This window comes from Excalfactoria chinensis, chromosome 2 (assembly GCF_039878825.1).
Source record: "Excalfactoria chinensis isolate bCotChi1 chromosome 2, bCotChi1.hap2, whole genome shotgun sequence".
Taxonomy (NCBI): domain Eukaryota; kingdom Metazoa; phylum Chordata; class Aves; order Galliformes; family Phasianidae; genus Excalfactoria; species Excalfactoria chinensis.
This window is the reverse complement of record NC_092826.1, coordinates 44,321,037-44,347,895: the sequence shown is the minus strand read 5'-3', so window position 1 is coordinate 44,347,895 and position 26,859 is coordinate 44,321,037. Positions and strand designations below refer to the sequence as shown.

Below are 26,859 nucleotides of genomic sequence, written 5' to 3'. Positions count from 1 at the left end.
TACAACTTGTGATGGCTTCCCCCCTAAAAATAGAGACAAAAATTGCATTGACCTGCATTTAAAATTAGTGTCAGTGGTTGAGCAGTCCAATCTCGTACAAAACAACTATTCAACTTGCAATGCAGCTGGTTTAAGTTTCTAGAAGAGATGCAACCTCTTGAAAACAGAAGTGTTTTAGTAATCTTAACACATCTAGGTTTAGTAATAATACTGTTACATGAGCCATGCGTAGCGTTTCCTGAGTTTGAAGCTGTGTCCAAAGCTGCAGCTGCTATCTCCTAGTTGAATCTGTGCAGGAGTCGAGTCAGTGGTGGTTACAGTGTGATAGTCACAGAACACTGCTGAGCTTCAGTTCTTAAGAGGAGTTGGGCCTAAGCCACAGTTCATAGAGTCCACTGAACACTGTTAAAAACTAGAAGTAGAGGAGTCTCTCTCGTTCTGTGCCTCTAGACCTCTCCTGTGCAGCATGAGTTTTAGCTTTATTTACTGATGGACCTGAGCAAAAGAAAACAAGAGTCACTCCAAAGTCTCAACATTACAGCATATCGGCCAGCAGCTGCCCGCAGGAGCCATCCATGACCTTACTCCTCCTTGGCCAGCATAATACCGATAAGCCTTCAGCTGCATGCTTGTGTTCAGCTGGTAATAGCTGCAGCAAGGGGCAATAGCTAACAAGACTGACAAGGATTTGCTGGACTTACTGGGGGAGAGTTAAGAAGTCACACACACAAGCTTCCAGATAGAAGAAAAACTGCATTTAGGTTTTCCTAATTGTGATGTGAGATCACTCACAAACAGACCCACGTCCCACAACAGGTTTGTAGCTTCCCCCATCATCCTGTTCCCAAGTTTGACAGTTGTGCCACGTGTGCCTGGGCAGACAACTCCATTAATGGTGCAGAGCAAGCACACTGTACAGACTAGCTGCTTCAGTTTAGCATGCCTGTAACAGCATACTGCCACTCAGTCCTCTTAATCTAAGGGATCAGCTTGCAAGACAGAGGCTGATGCAATCCTTTCCATTTAGCTAGAGAAAAGTATCAACAGGTAGCTAGATATTTTTAAGTGCACTTTAGAATAGGCTGCTACATCTTACCTATGTAACTAAGCAGAACTGGAAGAAATACTAATCCATGCGTTGCTCCCAGCAGAACCATAGCTAAGTACATCCTGAAGTAGAATATCTTGAAGATCTGAGACTTGGAAAAAGCCAGTACTACAATCCCTCCAAATTTGGTTAGTGTGATTCCACTGAAGACCTGTTGATTAAAAAGCAGTTATCGCTTAGGAAAACAACAGTTCCTGCTCAAAAACGCTTCGGTCATTTGAGGCTCCCAGATACAGTGTGTCAGCTTCCCTATTAATCTTTAGAACCATAATCTCGACTCAAGAGAAGCATCCACCTCCTAGCTATAACTTGATGCCACAGGCTTGGTTCAATATGGTACCAAACTGGTACCAACTGTACAGCCAAACCATTCTAGTTTGATTTTGACTTCAGGCAGTTAGACTGTAAATACAGCCACTACTTGAGGTGACTCACAGTTCAGTGAAGTCCCTTTCCTGGGTCAAGTACGTCCAGCACTAGAACAACTTGTTCCAACAACACCCAGGTTGCTATCTTAAAACTAAGTGAGACACTTAGTTTTAAGTCTGTTTATGTTCTCAGAGCTCTAATGCCATCCCCTGTTCAGGACCTTTCCCAGTCACCTCCAAGCATTTGGTAGAGAAGCACATACAACTTCAGTGGGACAACCCCATTACTCTCCTGGTTCAGCTCAAACTTTTAGCTCCATTCTCTAACGCTAGGTAGTATTAATGTCAGCTAATATAAAGTTAATCAAGTCTTGAGCAACCCTGTTACTTGTAGAAACTTAGGTTGAGCCATCAGCAATTTTGATAAGTTATTCCCTCTAAAGAAGCAAGGTGATATACAGACTACGTCAATATCCTCAATTCATACAGTTCAAACTTAGCTACTCCTTTTCCCCTCTACAGAGTAGACTGATACTTACTGAACTGCCCATATGAGACAGAGCTTCTTCCGCACGCTCCACTCTACTGCCCTTCGTACTAACGGTGAATGCTCTCGTCACATGGCTGCAGAATTCCACAGCAATACCACAGCTCTAGATGGCAGAAGACAGACGCAATATCATTTAGATAAGCATTTTGATGGTAACATCTCTTAAGAACTCTTGACAGGTTATAAAGTATGAGTTTCTAAGGTTGAGCTTGCCACTGAAAGTGACAAATTGAGCACTAGTTTGTCACTAAGGGCTTTCGAGTGCTGTACAGCACCAGTCACTACTAAGCAGGCAATTTAATTAAACAAAAATCACAACATGGAGTGCTTTTAGTTCAAAACTTGCTTGATGTTGAAGGAAGCCAAACTTGGCAGCACACGCTGAGCATGGTAATCAGTTTCTAGACTCTAGTTGCAATAGCATGGCTTTACAGTGAGTACATACTCATGCTATTGGATACTACAGGGTTAGGGACTTTAACACTTAATTTAAGGATTATTATTTTTTAAGTGGAAATTAATCATTTTCAACATTGAACAGCTGGCAAACACAGCAAACATACAGCAGGTAGAATGGTGTGAATATATAGTCATAACATGGGCCAAGTTTACTTTCTCATAACATTCTCAGACCAGCCAAGAACTTCTGAAAGCAAAGTCAGCTATTATTTAAGTTCTACAGTGTTTCACCAAGTGACTTGCTGCCCAGGTTACTTCATCTACTTCCTTAGGAACAATATTGATGCTAGCCCATCGCAGATCTGCTGCTCTGCAGAGCAAGAATGCAGTAGAAGCCTTAACACTTAACCCTACATATCCTTGCCTTAAGCACAAACACATCCAGATATTCAATAGCACTTAGCCTAAGCAGTTCTACAGCAACAGCTGCATCATAGGTGCAGCATAGCTTACAGTTTGATTGTTGTATTTATACTAGGTTATTTGACAAACTATTTCTATAGATGATCTAGAAGGATTAAGATAGTTCTACTACAGTTCAGGTACAAGATACTCAGAGTCATGATCATGATAGCTGTTTGATACTTGGAAACAGAAACAAACATCCTGTAAACTCACCATGACGAGATTTACTAATGAAACTGCATTCAAGCTGATGCCCCAGAGCCACATCACTCCAAACATGTTGACGATTATCATAGCAATAGTTACTGTAACCACAACAGCAGCCCACACTTCAAATCCAAGCAGCACAGCTGTCACAAAAAATATCGATCCCAAGGAGATGCAGAGGTTAAAGATGGCATCATTCACAATTGTCAAATATTGCTCATAGAAGACATAAAACACACTGTGGAAAGAACAGATGCTTTAGTTAGGCATCCTACTTGCCAGGAACAGAGCCGTTTCTGCACAGATCCATGTTATTTCCATTAAGAAGGGACTCCAGACTTCAAAACAATTCTTAATTCCCCTTGTGTTAATTCCATTATAGATAATAGATGTGCTTTAAATTGTACTCTAAAGCACTGAGTGAATATTTAACAAAGCTGCTTAAGGTGGTCAGAATCTACTGTCATTTGCGCCATTTGTATACAAGTCTGAAGGCCAGAGAACCCCAAAGACAAGAACCTTGGAAAAAAACCATCTGCTAGATGGAGCTGACAAGACCGCATGATCCACATTGCTTAATCTAATGAGATCTCTACTGATTTTAATATGTCAATATTTTCAGCTGTTTATCTGCTGTCCAACTAGAATCATTGAATCATAGAAGCAAAAACTATACTACGGAAGCCATCTACTACAGAGAAGATGCTCGTACTGGATTAGCTTCTGTGATAAGGACAGTTTCCTTGTTATGAGAGTCACCAATGGGAAATGGCATCCCAGTGTCAGTAGTCACTTCTGTGGAACACCAGCTGAAGTTCAACTGAAGTTAGAAGCCAGTACTCTCTATAACAACTTGCTACTATTCAGGGCAACATACCTACTTAAGTCAGTATAACCACAGAAACCTAGTATGGAAACTAGAAGAGGCCTGAGATGAGGCTTGAGCTAGATTTATAACGAAGGACAAGCTTCTTGATTTAAGTTAGTTACTGACCACAGTGAAGAAAAATAGTGCTGGACACAAATTATTTTTCACCTACAGTCTGTGGCTTTCTTAAAACAGAAAACTTGGATTGCTAAGATATCAGTAACTTAGCTGTACAAATTAATTATGCCCCTTAGCATACCTCCTGCAAAAATGCTTTAAGCATACCTGTAAGGAAACACACGATAGTTCTTCTCTTTGATGCCCATGGTTTCAGTGATATTGGCTGCTATGTCCCGAGCTTTCTTCATAGCATCAATATAGTCAGATGATTTTTTCAGGACGGTGTGGTACGTCATAAAGTAAGTAGCCCCAACATCAGTTCCGTTGTTTATCAAGTCAACAGCTGAGCTATATGCAGCATGTCCTCTGTATTAACAGAATTTCACATGTCAGTAAACACCAACAGTATCCTGGGGTACATTAAAGAGAACATGGCCAGCAGGTTGAGGGAGGTGATCCTCCCATTCTACCCTGCCTTGGTGAGGTCATACTTCGAATATGAGTGTCCAGTTCCAGGCTCCCCAGTTAAAAAAAAATAATGAATCTCCTGTCTTTGTTGCCTGGTGGAGGACCACAAAGACCATAAAAGGCCTGGAGCATCTTCCACGTGAGGAAAGACAGAGTAACCAAGGGAAAAGATGACTGGCATGGGGTCTAATTAATGTTAATAATACCTAAAGGGAGGTGGGAGGCAAATGGATGAGGCCAGGCTCTTCTTGGTGGTGTAAAGCAATATGATGAAGAGCAGTGGCCTAAAACTTGAGCATAGCCTGTTCCATACTAACACACGGAAGAACTTCCTTATGTTAACGGTGAAGGAACACTGGAACAGGTTGCCCAGAAGGGTTGTGGAGTCTCTTTCCATGGAGATATTCCAGACCCCTCTGGACACATACCTGTGCAACCTATTGCAGGTTTAGAAGGGGTGTTGGACTTGATCATTAAGAGAGGTCCCTTCCAACCCCTGCAATTCTGCGATCCACTCTAGCTATATAACACATCACTTTTATAAACTTACGTCTGAGAAAATTATACAAACAGGTGAGATTTAATTGGCTTACATGAATTTTAAAAGGAACACTGAAGGGTCACACTTCCAGAGCAAGCACCTTTGACATCAGTCTACAATACATACGTGGAATATGGCTCTTACCCCTTGCCACATTTAGGATTAGGGTTGTCAGACAGGAACATTGGCAAGAATGTCATGAAATCTTCACCCTGTGGTCTTTGCTTGCCTTCTTGAGTCAGTGGTCGACAACGAGTGCAGGATGGATCTGTGACTGCAGAAATACAGGAAGAGGGTTGGAGGTTGACAACAGACTAAAATAGTCTTTGTCTTAACACTACTAACTTCTGACTTGTAATGATACCAGATACAAGTCCATAAAAAGCATTTTTATAGAAGATACAACTGAACAGGCCCACAATTCTGCATTAAATTCAAAGTCACAAGTGGTTTTTTTATTACTACTACAACAAGGTCTATAAGACAACTGTTATTTACTTTTGTATCATCTACATCAGACCCAATAAGAGTTGTATCAAACTGAAGGATCTGAACAAAAATGGATAGTAAGCTTTTGCTGATTTCAATACAGCACATAACAATCAAAATTATTCTTGGAATAGTAATCCCATTGACCATGCAGGTGAGCTGTCTTCAACCAGCAGCATGCCAATACTGAGTAGTTAAGTTCACTCAAACAGCAGTTCAAACAATTTAGAGGGCAACTAGAGAGGCCTCTACTCACATGAAGGAAAGTTATTCACCTGACTCATACCATGAAACATTTTGTGAGTGCCATATCAATGAGACAAATGGTAGTACCTGAAGCATTGCAGAACTGTCCCGTGGTATTGTAGACTCTGCAACAGGATGACTGTGGCTTCACCCAGTCAAAATAGTCATCAATCCAGGATGATGGGGCATAGCCTATCCTTGTGCTAATAAAATAACATACTCTTTGGTAATTTAATATTTAATTCCGTAACATTTTGATTTTTCCAGTGCTAAGTTATTCTCTTTCAGCTCATAATGATCCAAGCTCCTCAGCTTACCACATAGTCCCCTACTCCAGTACCTCACCTAGGAGCCAGTTTTGTTTGTTAACACAACAGCTAGAAAACAGCAGGAACTTCTTTTGAGTTCCATAGCCAACCACAACACTCCAGACCACCCCCAGCCCACTTCACATTTCATCCTCTCCCAGCTACCACTGCCTTTTTGGTCAAGCAGTGATCTCCATTTAATTAGGAAGAAAGAAAACCTCTGAAGTACAGCAAAATGAACTCAGAAGATACTGTCTTCATTTACTCTTACTGCTGCGATACAAATGCACTTTCCATTTAATGATGTCAACATATTACAGATTTGTTAGGCTGACTTATCCACATTTAGAAGATAAGCTTTGCTAGGTTTCACTTTCACGTACAACTACTCTGAAAGGCTTTCATGTGTCTTTCCTCTGACACTTCATGACTCCTCAAAGGATCATCAAGGTCCTTTCCCAAATCCAAGTACATCCTACCAATCCAGACAGGATCCAGCCTCATCTAGGAGAATGCAACAGCTTCTTCCCTTCCACCCACCATAAACCTCAGTAAAAAGTGAATACTACATTGCCAGTTGTACAGTCAACAGCTGATTCTAAACTTAACAGACACACTGGTCAACTCCATCTCTTCCTTATAACAATATAGAAAAAGAAAGCACAAAATACTTACTAGCTACTAATTTCTGCAGCATTGAAGACTTGCTGGACAAGTGAATCATTATTACATCCCGTTCCACCACACACCATGTTTTGCCCTTCCAGAGAGGTGTAGTTGTGCCCTTCTTCTAGAACAAAGTAGACAGGAGGACCTGCGTGCATGTATTTGCTGAGCTGTCTGAAGTAATCCACTACATAGGAATCCTTAAAGAGAAAGCTTTCAGTTACTGTTACATTATCTTGAGGTAGCACAAGACTTCAAGCTTCAATTTCAGCTTCAAACCAAAGAGCAGAGACATGGTCTCAAGACTTACATCCGGCATTGAAAGAGACTGATCGAGTCCAATCTCTACATTGTGTATCACTGCTGTACTGAATGACAGAACACCCACAAACAAGGCAATCTGCAAAGAAAGCAGGTTCAGGAAGAGAGAACTGTGTAAAAATCAACAAGCAAGAGAGTTCTAGAATTTACTAAGGCAATACCAATATAAAAAGGTCCTAGCTTAAGCATGCTACCCAGGTTTAGTAAAACAGCAGCAGTAAAACCCAGGGTGACAAAAGGGACTGATTTCCTATGGAAGAATTTTGTCATGGAAGGCAGCTGCAAAAGATATGCTGAATGCCTTCTGTAAATAAGCACAGAAACTTCAAACTGAGCCACACATTGTTCTTCAGCAACAGTAAGACTCTGGATTAATACAGCACAGAGGTACTCCTGCAGGTATGAAATCTCAGCCCAGTACTAATGCTGAAGTAAAAGAAATACTAGAATTTTGTTTTGTTACTGAAAATATTTCTTCAATATAGAACTTTCAGACACAGTATTCTTGCTCAGATTTAGATGGCTGCTTGCTGTAAACACAGTATACATACCACTATGGGTCTCATCCAATCCTTAAGCAGATATGGAGAATAGAAGTTTTTGAAGAACAGAAATAAGATGCTCTCGGAGCGTTGGACTCCCCTCATTTCTTCACTGCCTTTGATGCAACACAGAATATCTAGTCTATTCCTCTAGAAATGAATTGCAAAGTAAGCCAGTTTTAGTACAGTTCTGCAGATGATACCCCCATCATACAGAAGTTACAGATGTACTTATACTCACCTCTTGGCGCCTAATATCCAAGCCCAGGAGACTTACAAAGCAGGTGACTTGAAGGATAAAATCTATGAGCACAGCCATTCCAGCAAACAGGGAGAACGTGCGGACTGCTGGCATGGTAGACAGTGTCCCTGAAAAGCAAGCCAGTTTAACAAGTAAGTTCCCTCTCCTATTGGATAGCAAACAGCAAGCAACTTTAGATGTAAACCAGCCCTGTCTTAAAGTAAGTTTGATTTACACTTGAAGGGTGCCAGCATAAGATACGCCTCCAACACACTGAGGTGAATCTCAAGTAGATTCTATCACAGGGGCATCTTTTTTTCCAAGCAGTGGAAAGATCACCAAGTGCAACAAAAGCATCATTCTGATATTTGGTTTATTTCCAGCACCAAATTTTCAGCTGTAGTGACAATACAGTACAGAGCTCCAGCCTTTTAATCAAAACTACCTGATTCCAAACCTGTCAAGCTCTTTATACAGAACGTGACTTCACTGTGCCAGTCTTAGAGACATCTCCAGCTGAGAAGCAGCTAAATTTGATTACAACAATGAAAAAGTGAAGCTAAAGCTTCCTCTAGAACTTCTGCTCCGTTTATGTTTTAGTTCTGCAATAGGATGCAACTTCCGTAACATTTGAAGCCTTACCTAAGAAGAATGCCACGGTCTCAGAAAAAGATGAGAGAAACATGCTAGGTGCCACATCTCCCAGGACTCTGCCAATCTGTTTATCAAGAGTTTCACCCTCAAGACGTTCATCTCTCTGTTTTGACAGATAATAAGTTGTTAAGTTCCACGATTCCTACTAAGTTATTTCGTATAGCTTTAAATATCCAGATATTCCAGATTGGGAGTTATCAATGAAGCATTAATAAATGTTCTATAAGCTGATTCTCTAATACAAGTACAGCATGAACACTTCCCCCACTGCCACTCTTACTGCCTTACTACAATATTTTAAGTTACATTTGAGGCAAATTCAATGCCTTGGCCAAAACTGCACATTTGCCAGAAGCAGTGCCAGGGTTTATTTTAGCACATTAGCAAGCCTGTTAAGTTGGAAAGCAGATTACCCACCCACTGAATGTCACTGTCAAAAGTCGATGGTATGAGCATATAGTTTAGTAAATGATCACCATTCATAATGCACTGAAATATTAAAATACTGCAAGAGTTCTACAACTAACCAAGGGAGATATTAAACTCATTCATATATCCTTAGATGCATACTAGAAGCCAAATTAAACAAATTTAGTATCTATCAACAGCTAAGCATGAATAAAGGCTTTTAACTTCATTCTGGGAAGGGTGAACATCAGTTACACATAATCTTGGCTTTCTTCCAGGCTACTAGATATCTAATGAGAATCAAGAGCTGCTCACATTGGGCCGAGCACTGAAGACTTTCTACTCAAAAGGAAGGTAATTCAAATTATAAGAAACAGACATTTAAAAAACTGCACAAAGTAATAAATACCTGAAGTGTCTGGACTATAATAAAAATGTTGTCCACCCCAATAGCCAGCACCAAGAAGGGAATAACTTCTACCACAATTAGTGTCACTGGGACTCCAAAGTAACTGAAAATGCCTATGGAACATGCCACTGAGCTCAGGACGATCAGGATGCCTGCGATGCCCAGGGAGATCTTTGAATCCACCTAAAAAAGTTTCAATGACCATTAGCCAAACCAGCATCATTACATAAGAGACTATAGCAAAGGCAGAAAAATACATTCTTATGTAGAATGCAGTTAGTAAGAAGCTTACTTCCCTGGTTCTTTTGAAGAGCCAGAGTACTTAAACCTGGAGCTAGAAGCCTGAGTAGTTGAAGTTAATTGCATGTACCAAATGAAAATAGACCTAGTTGAGGCTATGAAGCACAAGTAAATTGTCAAGTATAACAAGACAATGCTTCCTTCAGCTCCTGCCCAAAGAGGACTCAATGCTTTATGAACACTTGTGTTTCATCTTGTCAGCAAAACTATCTGGAAAGCTATTTAAAGCAAAATAGTTTAGAGAAATGGGAACAATAAACATACCAGCAACCTTCCCCAACTCTGGATATGTCCCAAAGCTATGGAGATATACACAAACATTACAACATAGCTTATTACAACAGTGCTGACATCACTCCTGCTTTCACGATTGATTTCATCTTCAATGCTCCGTTCAGCCGAAAATGATATAGTCAAATTTGGGTTATCGTAGTTCTTCAAAAAGTTAATAAACCTTAAAAAAAACCAAAAAAACAAGAAGGGAAGAGTCAATCATACTTTAAAAAAACAAATAAAATATATCAGATGAAGGGAACCTTATGACCAGTAATAGTCACAGAATCACAGAATGACCCAGGTTGGAAGGGACATCAAGGATCATGAAGCTCCAACCCCCCCAGCATAGCAGGGCCACCAAACTTCCACGTATAATAGATCAGGTTGCCCAGGGCCCCATCCAATCCCCAGGGCCCCATCCAACCTGGCCTCGGACATCTCCAGGGTCAGGGCATCCACAACCTCCCTGGGCAGCCTCTTCCAGGACCTTACCACTCTCCTAGTAAAGAGCTTCCCCCTAACATCCAACCTAAATCTTCTCTCTTTCAACTTAAAACTATTTTCCCTTGTCCTATCAGCCCTTCCAAAGAGTTGACTCCCCTCCTGATTATAGGTACCCTTCAGGTTCTGAAAGGCTGCAATGAGGTCACCCCACAGCCTTCTTTTCTCCAGGCTGAACAAGCACAGCTCCCTCAGCCTGTCTTCACAGGAGAGGTGCTACAGCCCCTGATCATCTTCATGGCCCTCTGGACCCTTTCCAACAGCTCTATGTCTTTCTTCCCTGTAGTTACACCAATAAACTGTCAGTATAGTACAGGTATTTTGCATGCATTTATGTTTAAAAGTTGCTTTAATGTCTATACACATTTCAGAATACACGAAGGCTACTTACTCTTTTTCCCATGCCAGGGCTTTCATCATCTTCTTGGAGTCATTGTAGTAGTTGCTAACAGGAAGAGTAATAACAAGAGCGGTAGCATTATTATAGTTATCACCTGTAGAATGGAAAAAGAGAACAAGATATTATGGAATTGAACTTACATTCTAGCATAGACAGGTGTAATTAAGCTTTAAAGGGTATTGTCCAAAGCAATCCCACCACTATAATTCCACTGAATGGAATCTTTTCAATCACACTGAATGCTCAAAGGTGTTACTGAAATAGGAATAAGTTGGTAAGCACTCTGGACTGCACTATAAAATAATCAGTCATTATCTACCACGGTCATGGTAGCCCAGCATTAAAGCATTGCATTGTTAGACAAGGTGTTGTTTTTTAAGTAGTGCTTCTGACTTAACCCAGTAAAAAACTGGATGCAGTTTGCCACATTGTACTCCTGCATGCTTAGCATTTACTCAAAGCATGTAGAAAACAACCTTCAGTTAACCAAGTGCTTGACTTTAATAGCTGTCTCACACATTTGACATACCCAGTTAAGTACAGTTTGACAGTTTGCTTGAACAAAATGTTGTTTTTTTAATAGTCATGCAAGAGCTTCCTTTGTAAACATCTTTACCTGTTCTTAGCTGCTTTCTCAGATCAGTGACGCAACTACCTCAGAAGTAAGATACATGCACATCCTAGCATGTCAGCTTGAGATACTTCACATCTACTTTCTTGAGACCAGAGACCCTCAAGCAGGCTCAAAGCAGACTGAACATTCACATGCTTATCAACAGGACAAGCACATTTCAGTCAGATTGCTTGCATTTGCCACTTCTGGAGTTGTCTGTCTTCGTTTTCAGCACTGATCTACTAGCAGGTCAGTCAAAATACCCTTACTTGAAGTTTTATTTATTTATTTATTGTTAAACTTTCTCGGGAGTGCTTTTGAACAGTCATGAGAACATGTCAATGAGAATGCAACCTCAGCACCAAAGACAGCAAGAAAAAGTGTGCTGAAGATTTTAGCCGCAACACTGTTTTGTCACTTACCATCATATCCCCCTAACACCAGCCATGGAAAGACAGGCCCACCAAATGCTCCTAAGCAAGGATCATGAAGCAAACTTGTGTCATTCAGAGATGCTGGAGCCCTAAAGAGATGACCAGCAATAACTATCAGCAAGTGAAGCACAGCACCAGTAGACAAAAACAGTAAGAAGCTGATGTTTTATAACTGTCCAAAAGGAAATACGATAAAACTGTTCGTGATGCATTGATCTTATGCTGTGTTTGCTTCAAATTTAATTGCAGTTTTATAAGCGTCTTCTAAGCTTCTAAGGAACGGATTGGCTTCTACCTCACTATAAACTTAAATGAAAGCTTAGTGTCTTCTCCATCAGAATTCTATTTATCAGAAGTGTTTGAAACATGCTGAAGTACTAAGCAGAGAAGTATTAAGACAAACACACTATGCTGACCTGTACTTTAACATAGTATTGTGGATTGAAAAAGGGATGAGTACTTCAAGGAGTTGGCAAGAACTGGCTAGTTTTGTCTGCCAGCGTGAGAAGAATTCAGCTTGCTTATAGTTTGAAGAACACCTAATCGTGCTGCTTACCGAACACAATATAAGAAGTGAGTGTGATAGTCAGCATAGACAAAGAATTCATCCCCCACAGAGTGATCTAGAACAGAATGACTGTTTTGGAAGTAGTTGAGTACACTCAATATAGTGCAGTTGTTGTTGTAGGGAGCAAGAGGAGCCAGGCAAATGTCCTTCAGCATTACAGTCTCATTGTCAAAAGATGCAGCTAGGTTTACAATAGCATCTTGCAAATCAAGCACCTGGAAAAAAAAAATATATATATTGAATTTAAGTCCTATCTCATAAGGAAAATGCTTTCTTTTGCTATTCTTAAGTTTATACTACATTTCTAGAAGTTTCTGAAGGCAACAGCAAGTCAGTAGGAGAGCATCACTGTTGCTTTTATAGTAAGGATTACAGCAAATAAGGATTTTATAGCATGATTTTTTATGTACCTGGATATAACTAATGACTGTTTGGCTAGACATATCACCTTACAGATGGAAGACAACTCCTCCTGATTATACCTGTTAGCAATGTTTGGGTTTTTTCTTTCAAAGTTCCAGTTACCTGATGGAGAATATCTTTGTTGAGTGGAGGTCCAAAAGGCACATCTGCTCCTGATGGATAAGGTGAATAAATGTCTGGATGGCTGTTTGGGGCTTGAATAATAAGTTGCTCAGTACGAAAGAAAGGCCCAAAGTGTTTATCAAAGTACTCCTTCTCCTTGCGGGCTTGGCTGCTTGGAGCTGACCAGAGATCTACAGGGTTTGTAGTTGCTTTAACATATACAAAGCCTGAACAGCACATCGCAATAAAGACCACAGAGAAGAGGATAACTGGGCGTGGATTTCTGACACAGAAAGCACCCCATGATGTAAATGTCATCTTTAGGCCATTCTCAAACCTTTCACCAAGCCTCTCACCACAGGTAATTTTCCCTGTAAGAAGTAAACATGAAATGTTTGAGTAATCAGTTTAACAGTATTTCCTTGAAACACAGTGAAACAGCTAAGATATTACTCCCTGTAGTAAGCACTGGAAGAAGTATTTACACTGATGGTCAGATCCAGGGATTAACCTTTGACTGAGGTCAAAGGCCAGAGGCCAGCTCATAATTACACTGCCTCTTTCAATGCAAGAAGATACAAAGCACTCTAGAACTCCATAGCAGCATTACTACATCCATAACCTGTGCAGCAAGGGTTTCTGACATCCAGTAAAATAGAGTTAAGTATTACTGCAAACCTAGAGCAATACCGGCCAGGCAATCAAAATATAGTACTTTAGGAACTGATTATATGGGCTAGCAAAGCTAAACATTTTGAGTCTACCCATAGAAGTGGAAGAATTTAAGCCAATTTTAATAAATCTGGCGCTTTTATCCAAGACATACCATTATCTTGATGAGAGTTCACAGAAAAGGCTACATTACTGTCAATTGGTGTATACTCAGAGACAAAATGCCGTCTCCTGTAAGAAAAAAAAAGTCTATGTTAACCCTATTTTCACAAGATTTCTTGCATACGTACAGCAGAAATACTTTCCAAAGCTAGTAATAAACTGGACATGACTCGTCCAGAAAGCATAGGCATCTCGTCTCTTCTACCCCCAGTCAATCAAGTTGACTGAGTTGCCCTGCTAATATTATAATTCTGTTATAATCATTTTAAAGAGGTTCTACCTGCTCTGAATGCTACTGGTGTTCTAAACGTTACATATAGAACATGTTATTGATCCAAGCTGGAAAGGCATGAGACAGCTGTCAAGGCTGTAATCTGTTTAGAAGGATTAAAAGAGCTTGATCCCTAGCAAGAGACATCCACATTAGAAATACCTGACTTCATTAATAGCTCAACTTACATGTACTCAGACTGACAAAATGGCAAAGCAAAGCAGGATGAAAAAGCATTCTTTTTCTGTCCTGAAGGCAGTGAACACTTATAGTTGACCTATATTGCTTATGGTCTTATCTAATACCTAGAGCAGGAGATAAGCACTATGCTCTCTTCACATCTCATCAATATGCATCCAAAATAGGGATGCATAGGTATTTTTGGCTATAAACCAGTCATATCAAACACTCTCATCATTTCAGTCAACTAGCCATGTTGTTTAACAAGTTTACCAGGCAAGGCTACAAAGCATGGCATAAGTTTGTTATACACAATTGTCCACACAGATTCAAAGCTTATTACACAGCAATTTTAGATTCTTAGTCATAACTGAACAGTATTAAAGTTGCACTGAAAAGTACAACCCTACTTAAAGATGTTAGTTAGTTGAAACCTCTGGAAAATGCTATCAGTAAATACTAATAGGCTTCCACTGCTCAGGATGGCTAGTACAGCCACACCGAAGCATTTATAACCATAGCTGCTACTGTTCTTATTAAAGCTGCATTACTTTAAAAATACTATAATCATAGGAAGCTCAGTGTTAGTATTTTTCAGAACAGGATAAAAGAGAAAAGCAGCTAGCAGTTATCTGTATTAAGGCAGTGACTCTTTTGGTACAAGCATTAGTCTAAACATACATTCCAGTTAGTCTGCTATAACTGTATGTGGCCACCAGTATCTGATATTGCTGTCTCCTAGGGATTGGGAGTTGAGCTTCTGCAAGTTAATTATCTTCAATAAGCTTTCATTTCAGTGACTCTTCCCCCAGCCACATGAGCTGACAAAGTCAGGTAGGGAGAGTACAAATACTTCGTTTCATATGCAACAATAGCCAGGAGTAATGGAGGGCTTAATGAAACCGCATTTGTGGCAAACAGGCCTCTCCATCACTGGAGTTTCCTAGCTCACTTCTATTACTTCATGAACAAGACAGTTTGAGGAGAAGAACAGGACGGCAACAGCTTGAGCAGCAAGAACAGTTTAACATTGAGCAGAACGAGCTTGTTTAAATGCAGTTCCTGTAGCCAAGATATTAGTGGACCGACCTGGTTTCAAGCACTTTTGTAAAGCCCTTTGGCATGTAGAGTTTGACATGTGATTGTAGCTTACTTCACTCCTGGAAGGCAGTTCTTTGATATCTCAATTCATACCATCCAAAACACTGATACAGTTCAAGTGAGACTTTACTCCTTACCACAAAAGCCTCATGTCAATCAGGGGAAGCAAACATAAGCATTTCCCCAGATTTTCATGAGCATGAACTCAAATGCACAAGTCTGCTGTAACTGCACGTGACCAGCAATATCAGATATTGCTCCCAGTGACTATAAGTTGAGCTCCTACAATTACATTATGCAAATTGAAAATTAGCCTGCTTGGTCCTAAGCTAGGCAACATATGAAAGTTTCTCATCAGTTAAAAGCTTCTGCATTCACTTCCTACAGCATACTTTTAAGTATCAGAACAGCCTCTGCAAGCACAAGCATCTGTCACACAACATGACTTTAGGCTGGGTGATCCCTGAAGCATAAGCAAAGTTCTCACAGAAAAGCAAATTGCTTTCAGAGCTGCACATCTGAAGTATTTTACCTGTAACACCAGACTCCAAAAACTAGAGCAAAAAATACAAGTAGAAACCCCATGTAAGAGATCCACATGATGATATACACAGCATCCAAACCAAATAAAAGCCAAGGAACAGGTAACGGAGGTGGCTGAGGTTTTGGACCACAAACGATTGAACAGTCTTGACAGCTGCATGGCCCTGTTGAATCATCCACAGACTCATTACAGCCTTTGGTAGCATTGTTCATAGGATTCATTCCATGGACAGGAACATCTATGAAATACCAAAGTTATAGAGTCAGTTTACTCCCAGGTAAAAATTTCTACAATACAAGCTTTCTAGTTCAAAGAATGAACCCTGTACATGAAAGCCCCCTTCATAAGCAGTAGCTTTTCTCGTTCTGCAGCAGATAAAATGATGCCTTCCCCCATGCAGGCACTAACACTCCTTAGATACATATACCTAGTAATCATGTTTTTAGAACACTTTAATCTGAAGAACTAACAAGCACTCCTACCACCCCTAGCAACAAGCTGTCATACAACCCTTGCCCCCATCTGTTCAGACTGAGGAACAGAACAACTTCCTTATAAAAACCATGAAAGATCAGAGTATTGCCCCAGATTACCAAAGAATACAAACTACCCAGTACTCTAAAATCAGACCATCTCTCTGTGAGTTTTAGGCACCTGCAGTAGTAATCTGAACAGAAAGCAATTACAACTTCGAAGCAAAAAATAAAATAAGATTCAGTATAGGCTACACTGCTTTGAAAGCCTGACTACAGCTAGTCACTACTAGGCAGCTGTTTAATGAGTTAGCATACTAACTATTGCATACAGCCTCTGACAGAACATTTACAGCCAATTCTTGTTTTCTCCCCTTCATTTATATATACATATATATTATTTTATTTTACCTGAAAAGATGGGAATAATGCTGAAAGGAGTTTGTCCATTATCCTTACTAAACATGTACTCAATCCAGTTGGTAGCATTGCAGTCTTTGACATCCTTTCCACACAGCAGCCCCAGTGCCTTAACATTACTTGATGGAGCCTCAACATCTTTGCAGGCATTATACATTTCTAAAAAGAACGTATGAAGACAGAAGTCATTAAAGCAGTATTAGCACTTGAGCAACAGGTCTGAGTTTGGCAACTAAGTGAAGACTCATCAAGTTCAAAAGAAAATGCTTATAGCATTCAAGAGGAAATACCATAAGATAACAAGATAATGCTTTCAGCTCTGTTTACAGCAATTAAGGTTAGCTATAACAAAACACTACATCTTAGTAGGCCTGCTGAATCTGCACTACAGTACCAGAACCTTCTTTATTATATCCTGTTCCTTGTAACAACATGAAATTTCTCTTTTGGAGAGGTTATGACTGACACAATACTTCAGGAACTTTTGAGTTGTAGGCCATATATCTTTTTCAAATACCTCATGACTTACTTGCATGTCACTGTACAAAAACCACAAAGAGACCAAATTAATTCTTCATGTTTGCCATAAAAGTAAAATAGAGCCTAAACCACTTGTTTTTAGGAAAAAAGATATTTGGATTTGACAAGAGACTAGAATAGTTCACAGTGAAACAAACTATATGCCTCAGAAATGAAGTAATTCACATTAGAAAGTTCACTACCAGATAGATTTAACATTAGGTACACTTGTGATACTCAGAAAAGACTTTGCTTTTCTGAAGATAAAGTCATCAATGTTATCAGCTATTAAAAATATAGACTTTAAATCTCAGCTGAACCTTCAAAAACACTACAAGTATCAGTGTAATGTCTCCTGTCAAATGTAGATGTTTTAAGGGAGACCTACTGGCATCTATTGATACTTCATACTATAAATGACAGTTGTCCCCATTCACCTCCCAGCATGTCCTGAAAGAGGCTTGATCTTGTTACTTGATAAAAGTGCATCAGCATATTCTTTACTCACCATTTGCAAAGCGTTCTCCAATGAAGTACTGCAGCTCTGTAATACTACTTCTGTTTTCTTTTGAAACTGGATCATAATAAGGTATGGTGCTTGTAACATTCAAAAAGTCAGACTGATTTGGACTGCAAGTCAGTTCACAGAAGAGGTTAATCAAGTTGTAGAAACATGATGGACACCTGGGTAGGAAAGTTAAGGAACAAGAATCAGATTAGGAGGTAAAGATGAAGCATATCTGATTTGATTTACACACCAAGTGTAAACATTCTGCTCAATGATAAAACAAAGCATTTAAAGTTTGTATTTAATATATTAATACAGAGAAATTGAATAATACACTTACGTAAAAAAGTAGTTATCCAAACAACAGTAATTGGTGCTTAAAATTCCTTTATACTCTTCAGTCAGAAGTATCAACATTACTAGAAAATTCTATCTACCTCAAATAGCTGCTAAAAGCAGAAGATGACAAGAAATTAAAAAGAAAGCTTAACTGCTGCTACTAGAAAGACTGAACAGTACTTTGTCACCCTCTTCTGAAGACTTCATTACTAATGTAGTAGCTCAAGACAAACTGCACTAGGGTTTATGCCAACTCACTCAGTCCAGACTGTAAGAAATTGCTTCACAGAGTTAAAGCTTCCTGACAGGGATAAGAAAGTCTTTTCAAGAGCTCACTGCAATAAGGCTTTAAATTAAATTACCACATCTACAGCTTGCTTCAGTTGAAGTAGCCTGATGTGCTTTCTAATTTTAAAAAGCTCTAGCTGCTTTGCCATTCATTAACATACCTGGAAAGAAACTGTAGAGGCAGCTGCAAGTTGTTTTTCAAAGTCTGAAGCTGAAGGATATCACAGCAAGTACTGACATTGCCAAAGAATAAACCTGGACAGAGTTCCTAAAATATAAATAATACTGAGATTAGCAAAGAGGAAAGAAGGAAAAGCATGCTTAAGATCTCAAAACTCATTAAAGTTTTATTTCAGCACGTTGCAGAAGATAATTGTTGTTGTGAGAGATGTATGAAAGAATCAGTCCAGCCAGTGAGATTCATTAGTGAACATGGACAGAAGAACCATTTGTATTATTCAGGGTATCATTTCCTTTAAAAAACTCTTTCAGATGATCTTTAGTCACCAGGGTCTATATATAGAATGATAATGGTAGCTGAGAGTCTATTAGTAAAAGGACAAGTTTATCCAACTCTGAAGTAATCCTGCAGCTTGTCCTTCAATGCATCTCCTGAGAAGCATCAGGTTCTCAAGTCTTAGAAGGCAAGCCACTAAGCAGAGTCACTGACTACCTGGAAGAACTATTTAATATCCAGTTTATAGAAAATAATGCATTTATTTTAACACTAGTGTAACCTATACTGTACATTTCTTGTATGTTATTAAGTCCTCCAAAAGTGTAACACAGTCAGCTCACCTACATATTTAATTTGTTACTGCTGAAAGCCAAGCCATTACTTGGTAGTTATTCCACACTAAAGCTTCAAATCACCATCTGCCAGAAGGCAAGTCTGGCAATATCATCATATGTTGTGCATCAAATCTAGAAACTATTTTAACTTCCATTTTGTTCATTTTGGAAACAGAAACCCCAATAGGGAAACACTGCTTAATACTAGACACAGCTGCAGAAACAGAACTTGGACAAAGTTTGCTCCATTACTGAATGGCTGGTGTCAGTCACTGCCTTCCTAATTAAGGACGGGATCAGAACAATTATCTGCCAGAATACAATTTTAGTCTTCTCTTTTAGGAATACAAAGGAAATAACTGATAAATGTCACAAATCAGAGTCCTAAAAACAGTTGGACTAAGTAGTGCAAGTGCTCAAAGCAGTGAGAAAATAAGCAGGAAAGTGCAGCATTCCTACATTTAAGATTTTGTTTGTGAAAGTTTGTATGTAGATCACATGGTTTGGAGGCATCTCATATACCTGTATAGAAACAGCAGTCTATCACCTTCACACAGCTGGGGCTACAAGCTAGATCTGAGAAATGAGAGAATCAATGTTTACCTTCCAACCAAGTGAATATGATATAGCTAGAAGTCACAGTGCGGGTCCAACAAAACCCAAAGCAGAACTCAAAAGTACAAGAGAAGTACTTTTCAGCAGATGTATTCACCTGCAGCAAGTCGTAGCCATCCTCTGGTAGATCTATAGGTGGTCCATTATAAGCACAGTTGTATCTCTTGTCTCCAGATGCAACTCCACATTCTCCGTACCAGATGCACTGTTGTGGAAGTACCTAAATCAACATGAGGTAAGTAATTATTCCTTGCTATTCATCAATTTTTCAACTTCTAGACAGTTTGCATATTACTGCTCCAACACTATTCCAATAGCCATTTATAACCCAGATTCGATAACATGTAATTTAGATGTATGTGCTACAGAAAGCATCCATCGAGGAAAGCATGTATTGACATGGCGCATATGAACACAGTGTTATATCTCCAGTTCAGAATTCCACCCCTCTCTGCCCAGTCACAGACTGCATAATTCCTAAGTGCAAGAGTTACTGAAGAAAAACCCTAAAGCAATACTTGCAAAGCATTCCCAAATAAAAGGGAAAAAACAGTTTCTTCATGTAGAACAATGCACATGATTAGCGGGTTAAACTTATTTTAGAGCATGAGTCAGTGAACATGAAGGGAAGTACATTGTTCATGTGTAACATTTTCAGTTCTCCCTACAACTTTTTAGTCCTTCTTGCACATTCACCCACTCACTGACAGATTCAGAGGAAGCAACGGCATAATAGGATTCCAAAACAGGACTTCCCAGCTCTGCACTCACCACAGAATGTCATTTATTGCAAGAAACTGAAGGGATGCCCTCCATCAGCACTTGTGGACAAAAACACACCACATCCAAACAGGGAAGGCTAAGCAGCATTTTACAGATCCTTAGGTCTGGATATTACTAAAAAAATTCAAATCAGTTCTTTACTGTATGCATAAAATAAAGGGAATTGAAAGCGCACAACTACACCTTGAACGCCTTGCATTTCTGTTCAGTAGTGCTTGTACTGAGACATCTGAAGTACTAAATTGGGGTATTTGTTCTTAAAATTAAAACCTTTAAGAATGAATGCAACAACAAACTGTTTACAGTGAAAGCTTGAGAACAGCTCCAGAGTTTTGCTAACCACCTGGGATATGAGCAGAATGTGGACTGCATAAACATTTACTGCGTTTCTGCAAGCACACAAGCATCAGAAGACTGTGTGGTATGGTTTTAAAGATAACTGACCTATTTTTATCTCCTGAGCAACCTTGACTTCACATCTGTAGAAACATCATATGCTTATGCAGCAAGGGCAGACTGCTGAGCTGAGTGCTGGACCATGAATCAAATTGTTTACTGACAGGGGAGGTCCCTGAAAGGCTGCATTCATCATATCCTAGAGTTACCTATGATTACAATAGTTCTTCCATTACATCCATTTCTATGCTGAATCACACCAAATTCTTTGCAAAGGCATACTAGTAATTGGATTCTTGTGTCTGATAAGCATTTATTTACCTGAACTTGTTAGTTTCTCCCTTTAACTTAACCTAGGAAACACAGCTCAAACCCAAGTCACTCACTGTAAACCAGTGGTTCAGAATTCAACCCAAGTACCACACATCCAGACTGCTACTTTGTTTCTCTACTTAAGCATTTCTTCTAGCTAATCTGTAACCACCTGTAAAGTATTCCCATATTCTTATATACAAGCTAGCACACATCCCTTAAAATCACACTTCTAAACACTGGATGTCTAACATCCAGCATAAGCCAATAAGCTAAATCACAGTAACAACTTGGAGACTGCCCATAGAAACACAACATATATTCATTTCATGCATAACAAAACTCAGTGTCTGAGCTTACATCCAACTATGTCTGAAGTCATCAACTCGACCTCTGCTTCCTTGCATCTATACAGACCAGTTCTATCAGCAAACAAATCGTCTAGCAGAAGGAAGACTTACACGCATGCGTGTGTGTGCACCAATGTCAGAAGCAACTGAATCACCTCCTCGAGAAATAAAGACTCACTACTATACTTAGAAAAGGGCAAAGACTTGAGCTGCTTACTACCACCAGTGAGGACTGGATTAGGCATTTCTTGTATCTCATGCAGATCAAAACATTTAGTCTGGAATGGTTTGCAATCATACCTCAAAGCACCTTCTGTGCTGCACCAAGTCCCTGAATTTAACACATCTGGATTGTGAAATTCCACAGAGTTCAACCTCCTCTTTCTGAAGAGACTTAACTCCTTCCAAAGTAGAAAACTTCACTATTAACACAGAAATCTTAAGGTTTTCAGTGAGGGCACTTCTACAATAGGAAGCTTTACTTTAATTTCAGTTAACGCATCAGGCAGACTGGTAAGTTCTGCTGCTTTTACCAATGTGATCACTATTCTAAGTTAGCAGCTCCTTGGTTTTAACTACACAGGCACAACAAAATCAAATATGAACTGTATTATAGACAACCACATGATAACAAATTCACCTCTAAGTCTTTCTACTATCATTTCCAGGATGAAACATAAAGCAACTTCCTCACGTGAGAGGTCATGCAAGAAGAAGCATTCAGCTAAACACTTAAGTAAATAAAGCAAGACAAGGTATTTTGCTTAGTGGCAGCTTATACTCGTAATTTGAATATACAGCTTAAAGCCTCATTACCGAAGTTTGAGATGGATATAACTTACAGTGGAAAAAAACAAGACAGTCCTCTCAGACTTTTGGCCTGTTTAGAAGGGTGAACGTGTCAGTTACTTGTAATAGATCACTTAGACCTAGAACTGTAACTTATAAAACTTCATTCTACTTCATTGTAAACACCAATAGGCCAATTCCAGTGAACAGATACTCACAATGTGACCTAGCAGGATCTCACTAAAAGGAGTTTGAATTACCTCCCTGGACTGATAGGGCTCTGGTGTTACCTGATTTACAAGAACTGGGTCAGTATGCATAAAAGCCAATCAAAAAGTCAGCAGTTAAAGTCTGCAACACACCTCTCAGACAGTGGCAATTTAACAGCACACTCACCTCTGAGTCAGTTACAAAGTATGGGAGAGGGCTGGGCTCATCGTTTTCAGAGAGCAAGCAGGGATACTGCTAGTCACTAAATAACTACTTCATCACTGATAAGATAGAGCTGAAAGTTCTTTCCCCAAAGCCCTCTTATAGAGGGTAAGTACTTTGTTCTCTCCACTCTTCCAGAAAAGCATATCATCACAGGTAGGAAAAGATACAGATGAGTAACTGTTATTGTAAATAAGTCACTGCTTATAGAGTCAGGCTTCCAAATCACTTCATCATCATGCTTAAACGTGCAAAAGTTCCCCTGGTCCCAGGACACAACGAGATATGCTATATTGAACCAAATTCCCCTCTAAACAACACAAGATACTCCAGAAGGCTCCACTGCAAGCCCTGGGGAAGACCACATCAAGCCCTCAGTATCTTGAAATGAGACTTTCATGAGTACTCTTGCAAGCAATAGAAAGTTACCTTTGAATTGAAGCAGCTTCCCCCTACCCCCAGAAGAGTTCAGAAACCACCTGGCACTAACACTGTCCTCCCATTTAGCCAGAGCTGAGAAAAGTAAACTCCTACTTCTGGTAGAATTTCTCTGTCTAAACAAAAGCTTTGCCTCACGTCTGGGCTCCAGGAATCCCAATAGTAAACTTGTACATAAGAACACGTTATCATTCCATGACTATCAATAACACTCCACACAGGTTCTGTTACAACTTTCCTGTTCCCAGACATTATCATTTGTTTGTAATAGAACTGGCGTTTCAACAGATCATAAACACATTTGCTTTGGTCCAAGTTTCTTCAACGGCACGTTGAAACAAATCCATAACCTTCAATGCTTCCAGAAACATTAGCTATCAGCAGCGATTATGTAGCTGTGAAGCAGACAAAGAACAACAACATCCCTGTATACAGAAACAGAGACTACTTGTAACCTTGCAGATTCCAGAAAACAAGAGAACTTTGTTTGGTTCTCCAAACTAAGATCGCTAATGTATGGAAAAGGCAGCAGCATCAGATACAGCTGTTTTCCCCCTTCCTTCATCTAACATAGTACATTTGAGATATTTTATGGCAAGACAAGCAATTCCAAGAAATAACATATTTCCCCCTTTACCTCCATTAATATCTAGTCCATATAACCCTCAATAGTGGAATAATGCCCCAGCTTGAAGAACTGAGCTCTAAGGGAACATGGTACTATATCATCTTTAATAAACACAGTATTGGCTTATGGAGGCAGACAAGCAGGTTAAGTCCATAAATCTGCCCACTGAAAGCTCTCCCTATCAGAAGGGGGTCCCTGGGCTAAAGAAAACTCTACAGGTTTCTCGTTCTTACACTGTCTCTTCAAGTATTCTGTTCAAAAGCAACCAGCCTAGAGACAAGCCCCATCAGCTACGTTCCTCTTGTTCCTTTGCCCATAGGTAAGCAACTATTCCCCTATGGAAGGAAAAATAATTAGGTACTCTTGGCCAGGCAAAACAAGTCCTAACTCTGGAGTTATCCAAACACATCACAGGAACATGACGGTCCCATAGGAAGAGAAATCTACGGTAATGATGGTAGTTGAGTATCCAGGGAAGCAGGCTGGTATTAACTGACAGTGGCTTGATTTTACTGGGGGAAAAAGATGCACTACTGCATGCATAGTCTGAAAGCACAAGGCCCTAACAGTAGCTGGCACAAGAAAATACCTGTGATGCCCTGCAGAGGAACAGTAATGACACCTAGATGGAGTGTTTTGGCTACTGCCAGGTCAAGCACTGTTCCACTCAGTCACCTCTCCACTCCTAAGACATCTTCCTCACTTTCCATCCACAATGACTACAAACAAGTCATTCCTGATTTTCCAGGAAGCATCTACTCTTACCGTCCTGTTATGAAGCTATGCTGCAATCCCTGACATGCAGGTTCCTCCACAGAAGCATTTCAGACCTTCCCACCAGAGGCCACACACAAAACTGCAGACCACCTGACAAGGCAGGGAACAAGCAGCATCAGCCACTAATGTCCACAAGGAAGGATTTCAGAAACATTTAAGTTAACCTGATGTCGTAGCTTGGGATCCCAGTTACTGACAGGAAACAAGTGTCCAGCTTTGCTTAACCACTAATTGACAGCCTGTGTTTTGGTATAATTACTGCATCAGCTGATGCTAAGCACACAAAATGCCATCTAGCACATTAAGAAGTTGATAAGAGAACAAGAGTTTAAGAGACTTGGTATTGTTTACTCCTTAACTTTGAGAAAAGAACAGCAAGAGCTTACAGCCCTCATTCAAAAAACAGGAATAAAAGAACCAAGGCTCTCAGTGCAGCTTTTAGGCAGGTAGTTAAACTCCCAGCCAGCAGCAGGTTACCTGACATGAGTTTGGCCCTCACCACAGCTGAAAGCATGGAAACATTCTACCAGTATGCTTGAGAGGGGATGAGTAAACCTTCAGAAAGTTTCTCTCCTGCAAGCAAGAGCTATACAAATACAGCCTAGCTGAAGGTCTGGCTTCTCTTTGAGAGATATCAAGGTCTACTTTGTGGAATGTTAGGCTGTAAATAACAGATAACAGCAACAACTTCAAGTCAGAGTTTGTTTTCATTCCCCTACTCTGCCACTCCAATTCTGCCTTCTTCCATCAGGCATATAGTCTTCAGTTTTGTACAGTCACTTTGCCATATTAACCTTTCATAAACCACAGAGCCACATCCTCTACGAGAACCTGTAGAGATCAACAACATCTTTCTGCAGTGGAACTTATGTCACACCCCTGGTGGGAGGAGGACGCTGAGCTGTTCAAGTACAGCATCTCTTTGGTCCTGTACCAGCCCAGGCCACACCTCATCCCCATGTTGTTCAGTAAAGACCAAAACCATTACAGAAAGGAGTGCTTGGCAGGTGCAAAGTCTATCAGCTGCCCACCTGGAGACCACAAGTCACTGATAAACTGATGAGCTTCTCTGAGAGGAGTTTTCTGCTCAACCTCCAAGGAGAAGCAGCGGCTACCACAGGAGATCCTTAGCACACACAGGATGGCCAGCCTAGCAGCTTCAAGTGAACCCAGTATAAACCCTAACTTTGTGCATTTCTAAGTCGATTAGTGGAGAAAAAGATGACACTGACGTGTACAAGATACTCTGTTTCTCCAGAAGAAAGCAGAGCATCTCACTGCTGCCTTGGACAACGAGGTAAACAAACTGTCCAAGAAAGTAATTAAGGCGCCCACACCCCAAAGCAACTTAGCATAGGAATTCCAACTCGGAACACACAGAAGCGCAGTCGACTGGCACGCCGATCAATAGCAGGCCTCACGGGTAGCTACCACCTTCCTCAGTAAACACTCGCAAGCAAACCGCACCAGGCACCGGTGACACTCGCAAGGCTCTACACGGGCATGTGACTGCACGGCTACTCACACGCAGCCAGCGTTGCGTAACAGGGCGCATCGCAGCAGCCAACATTCGGACAGCTGCTGCTTTCCCCAGCAGCAGGGCACAAAGCTCGCCCAGCCCGCACGGCTCAGCTCGCTCTCCGGGGCTCAGCGGCGCTCCCAGCCGGGCCCCCAGGCCAACCGCAGCCACGCACCCGGCGGTGACACCGCGCAGCCCAGCCGCCACCGCCCCACAGCCCCTCCGGTGGCCTCAGACCGCAGCCCCAGGACGGGCAGGCAGGCGTCCGGCTCCAGCTGAACCACCGCTGCTCCCCCCCGTACCCCCGTACCTGTGCTAGGGACAGCAGCAGGAGAAGAAAGAGGAGCAGGCGGCGGGTGCCCGGCCCGGGGCTGCCTTGCGGGCCCCCCATGGCGGCGCAGCAACGGGCGACAGTAAGGAGAGACAGAAAGGAAAGAGAGAGATGGCCGCGCAGGTCCGGAAGGGCCGCTCCCGCCAAGCCGGGCGGTGCTACAGTCCCGCCGAGGGCCGCTTCCAGCCCGCCGGGTGGGCCGCACCCGCTCGTCTCCGCCAACCG

At 40.8% G+C, this 26,859-nt stretch overlaps 1 protein-coding gene across 1 annotated transcript; it reads right to left on the bottom strand.

Moving 5' to 3' along the window:
• Nucleotides 1–13: 13 nt before the first annotated feature.
• On the bottom strand, nt 14–26,835 carry NPC1 (NPC intracellular cholesterol transporter 1). The gene is made up of 25 exons (XM_072327589.1): nt 26,614–26,835; nt 19,977–20,099; nt 18,634–18,740; nt 17,846–18,021; nt 16,810–16,977; nt 15,914–16,163; nt 13,822–13,898; nt 12,996–13,366; nt 12,459–12,685; nt 11,891–11,991; nt 10,847–10,949; nt 9,943–10,132; nt 9,379–9,561; nt 8,550–8,664; nt 7,908–8,035; nt 7,676–7,816; nt 7,114–7,203; nt 6,813–7,003; nt 5,917–6,032; nt 5,239–5,368; nt 4,251–4,451; nt 3,104–3,335; nt 2,016–2,129; nt 1,097–1,259; nt 14–495 (listed from the first exon to the last, which is right to left on the bottom strand). Exons 1-25 carry the CDS (start codon nt 26,692–26,694, stop codon nt 413–415), a joined length of 3,861 nt encoding a protein of 1,286 aa, XP_072183690.1. The 5' UTR covers nt 26,695–26,835; the 3' UTR covers nt 14–412.
• Between the last annotated feature and the right edge of the window lie 24 nt (nt 26,836–26,859).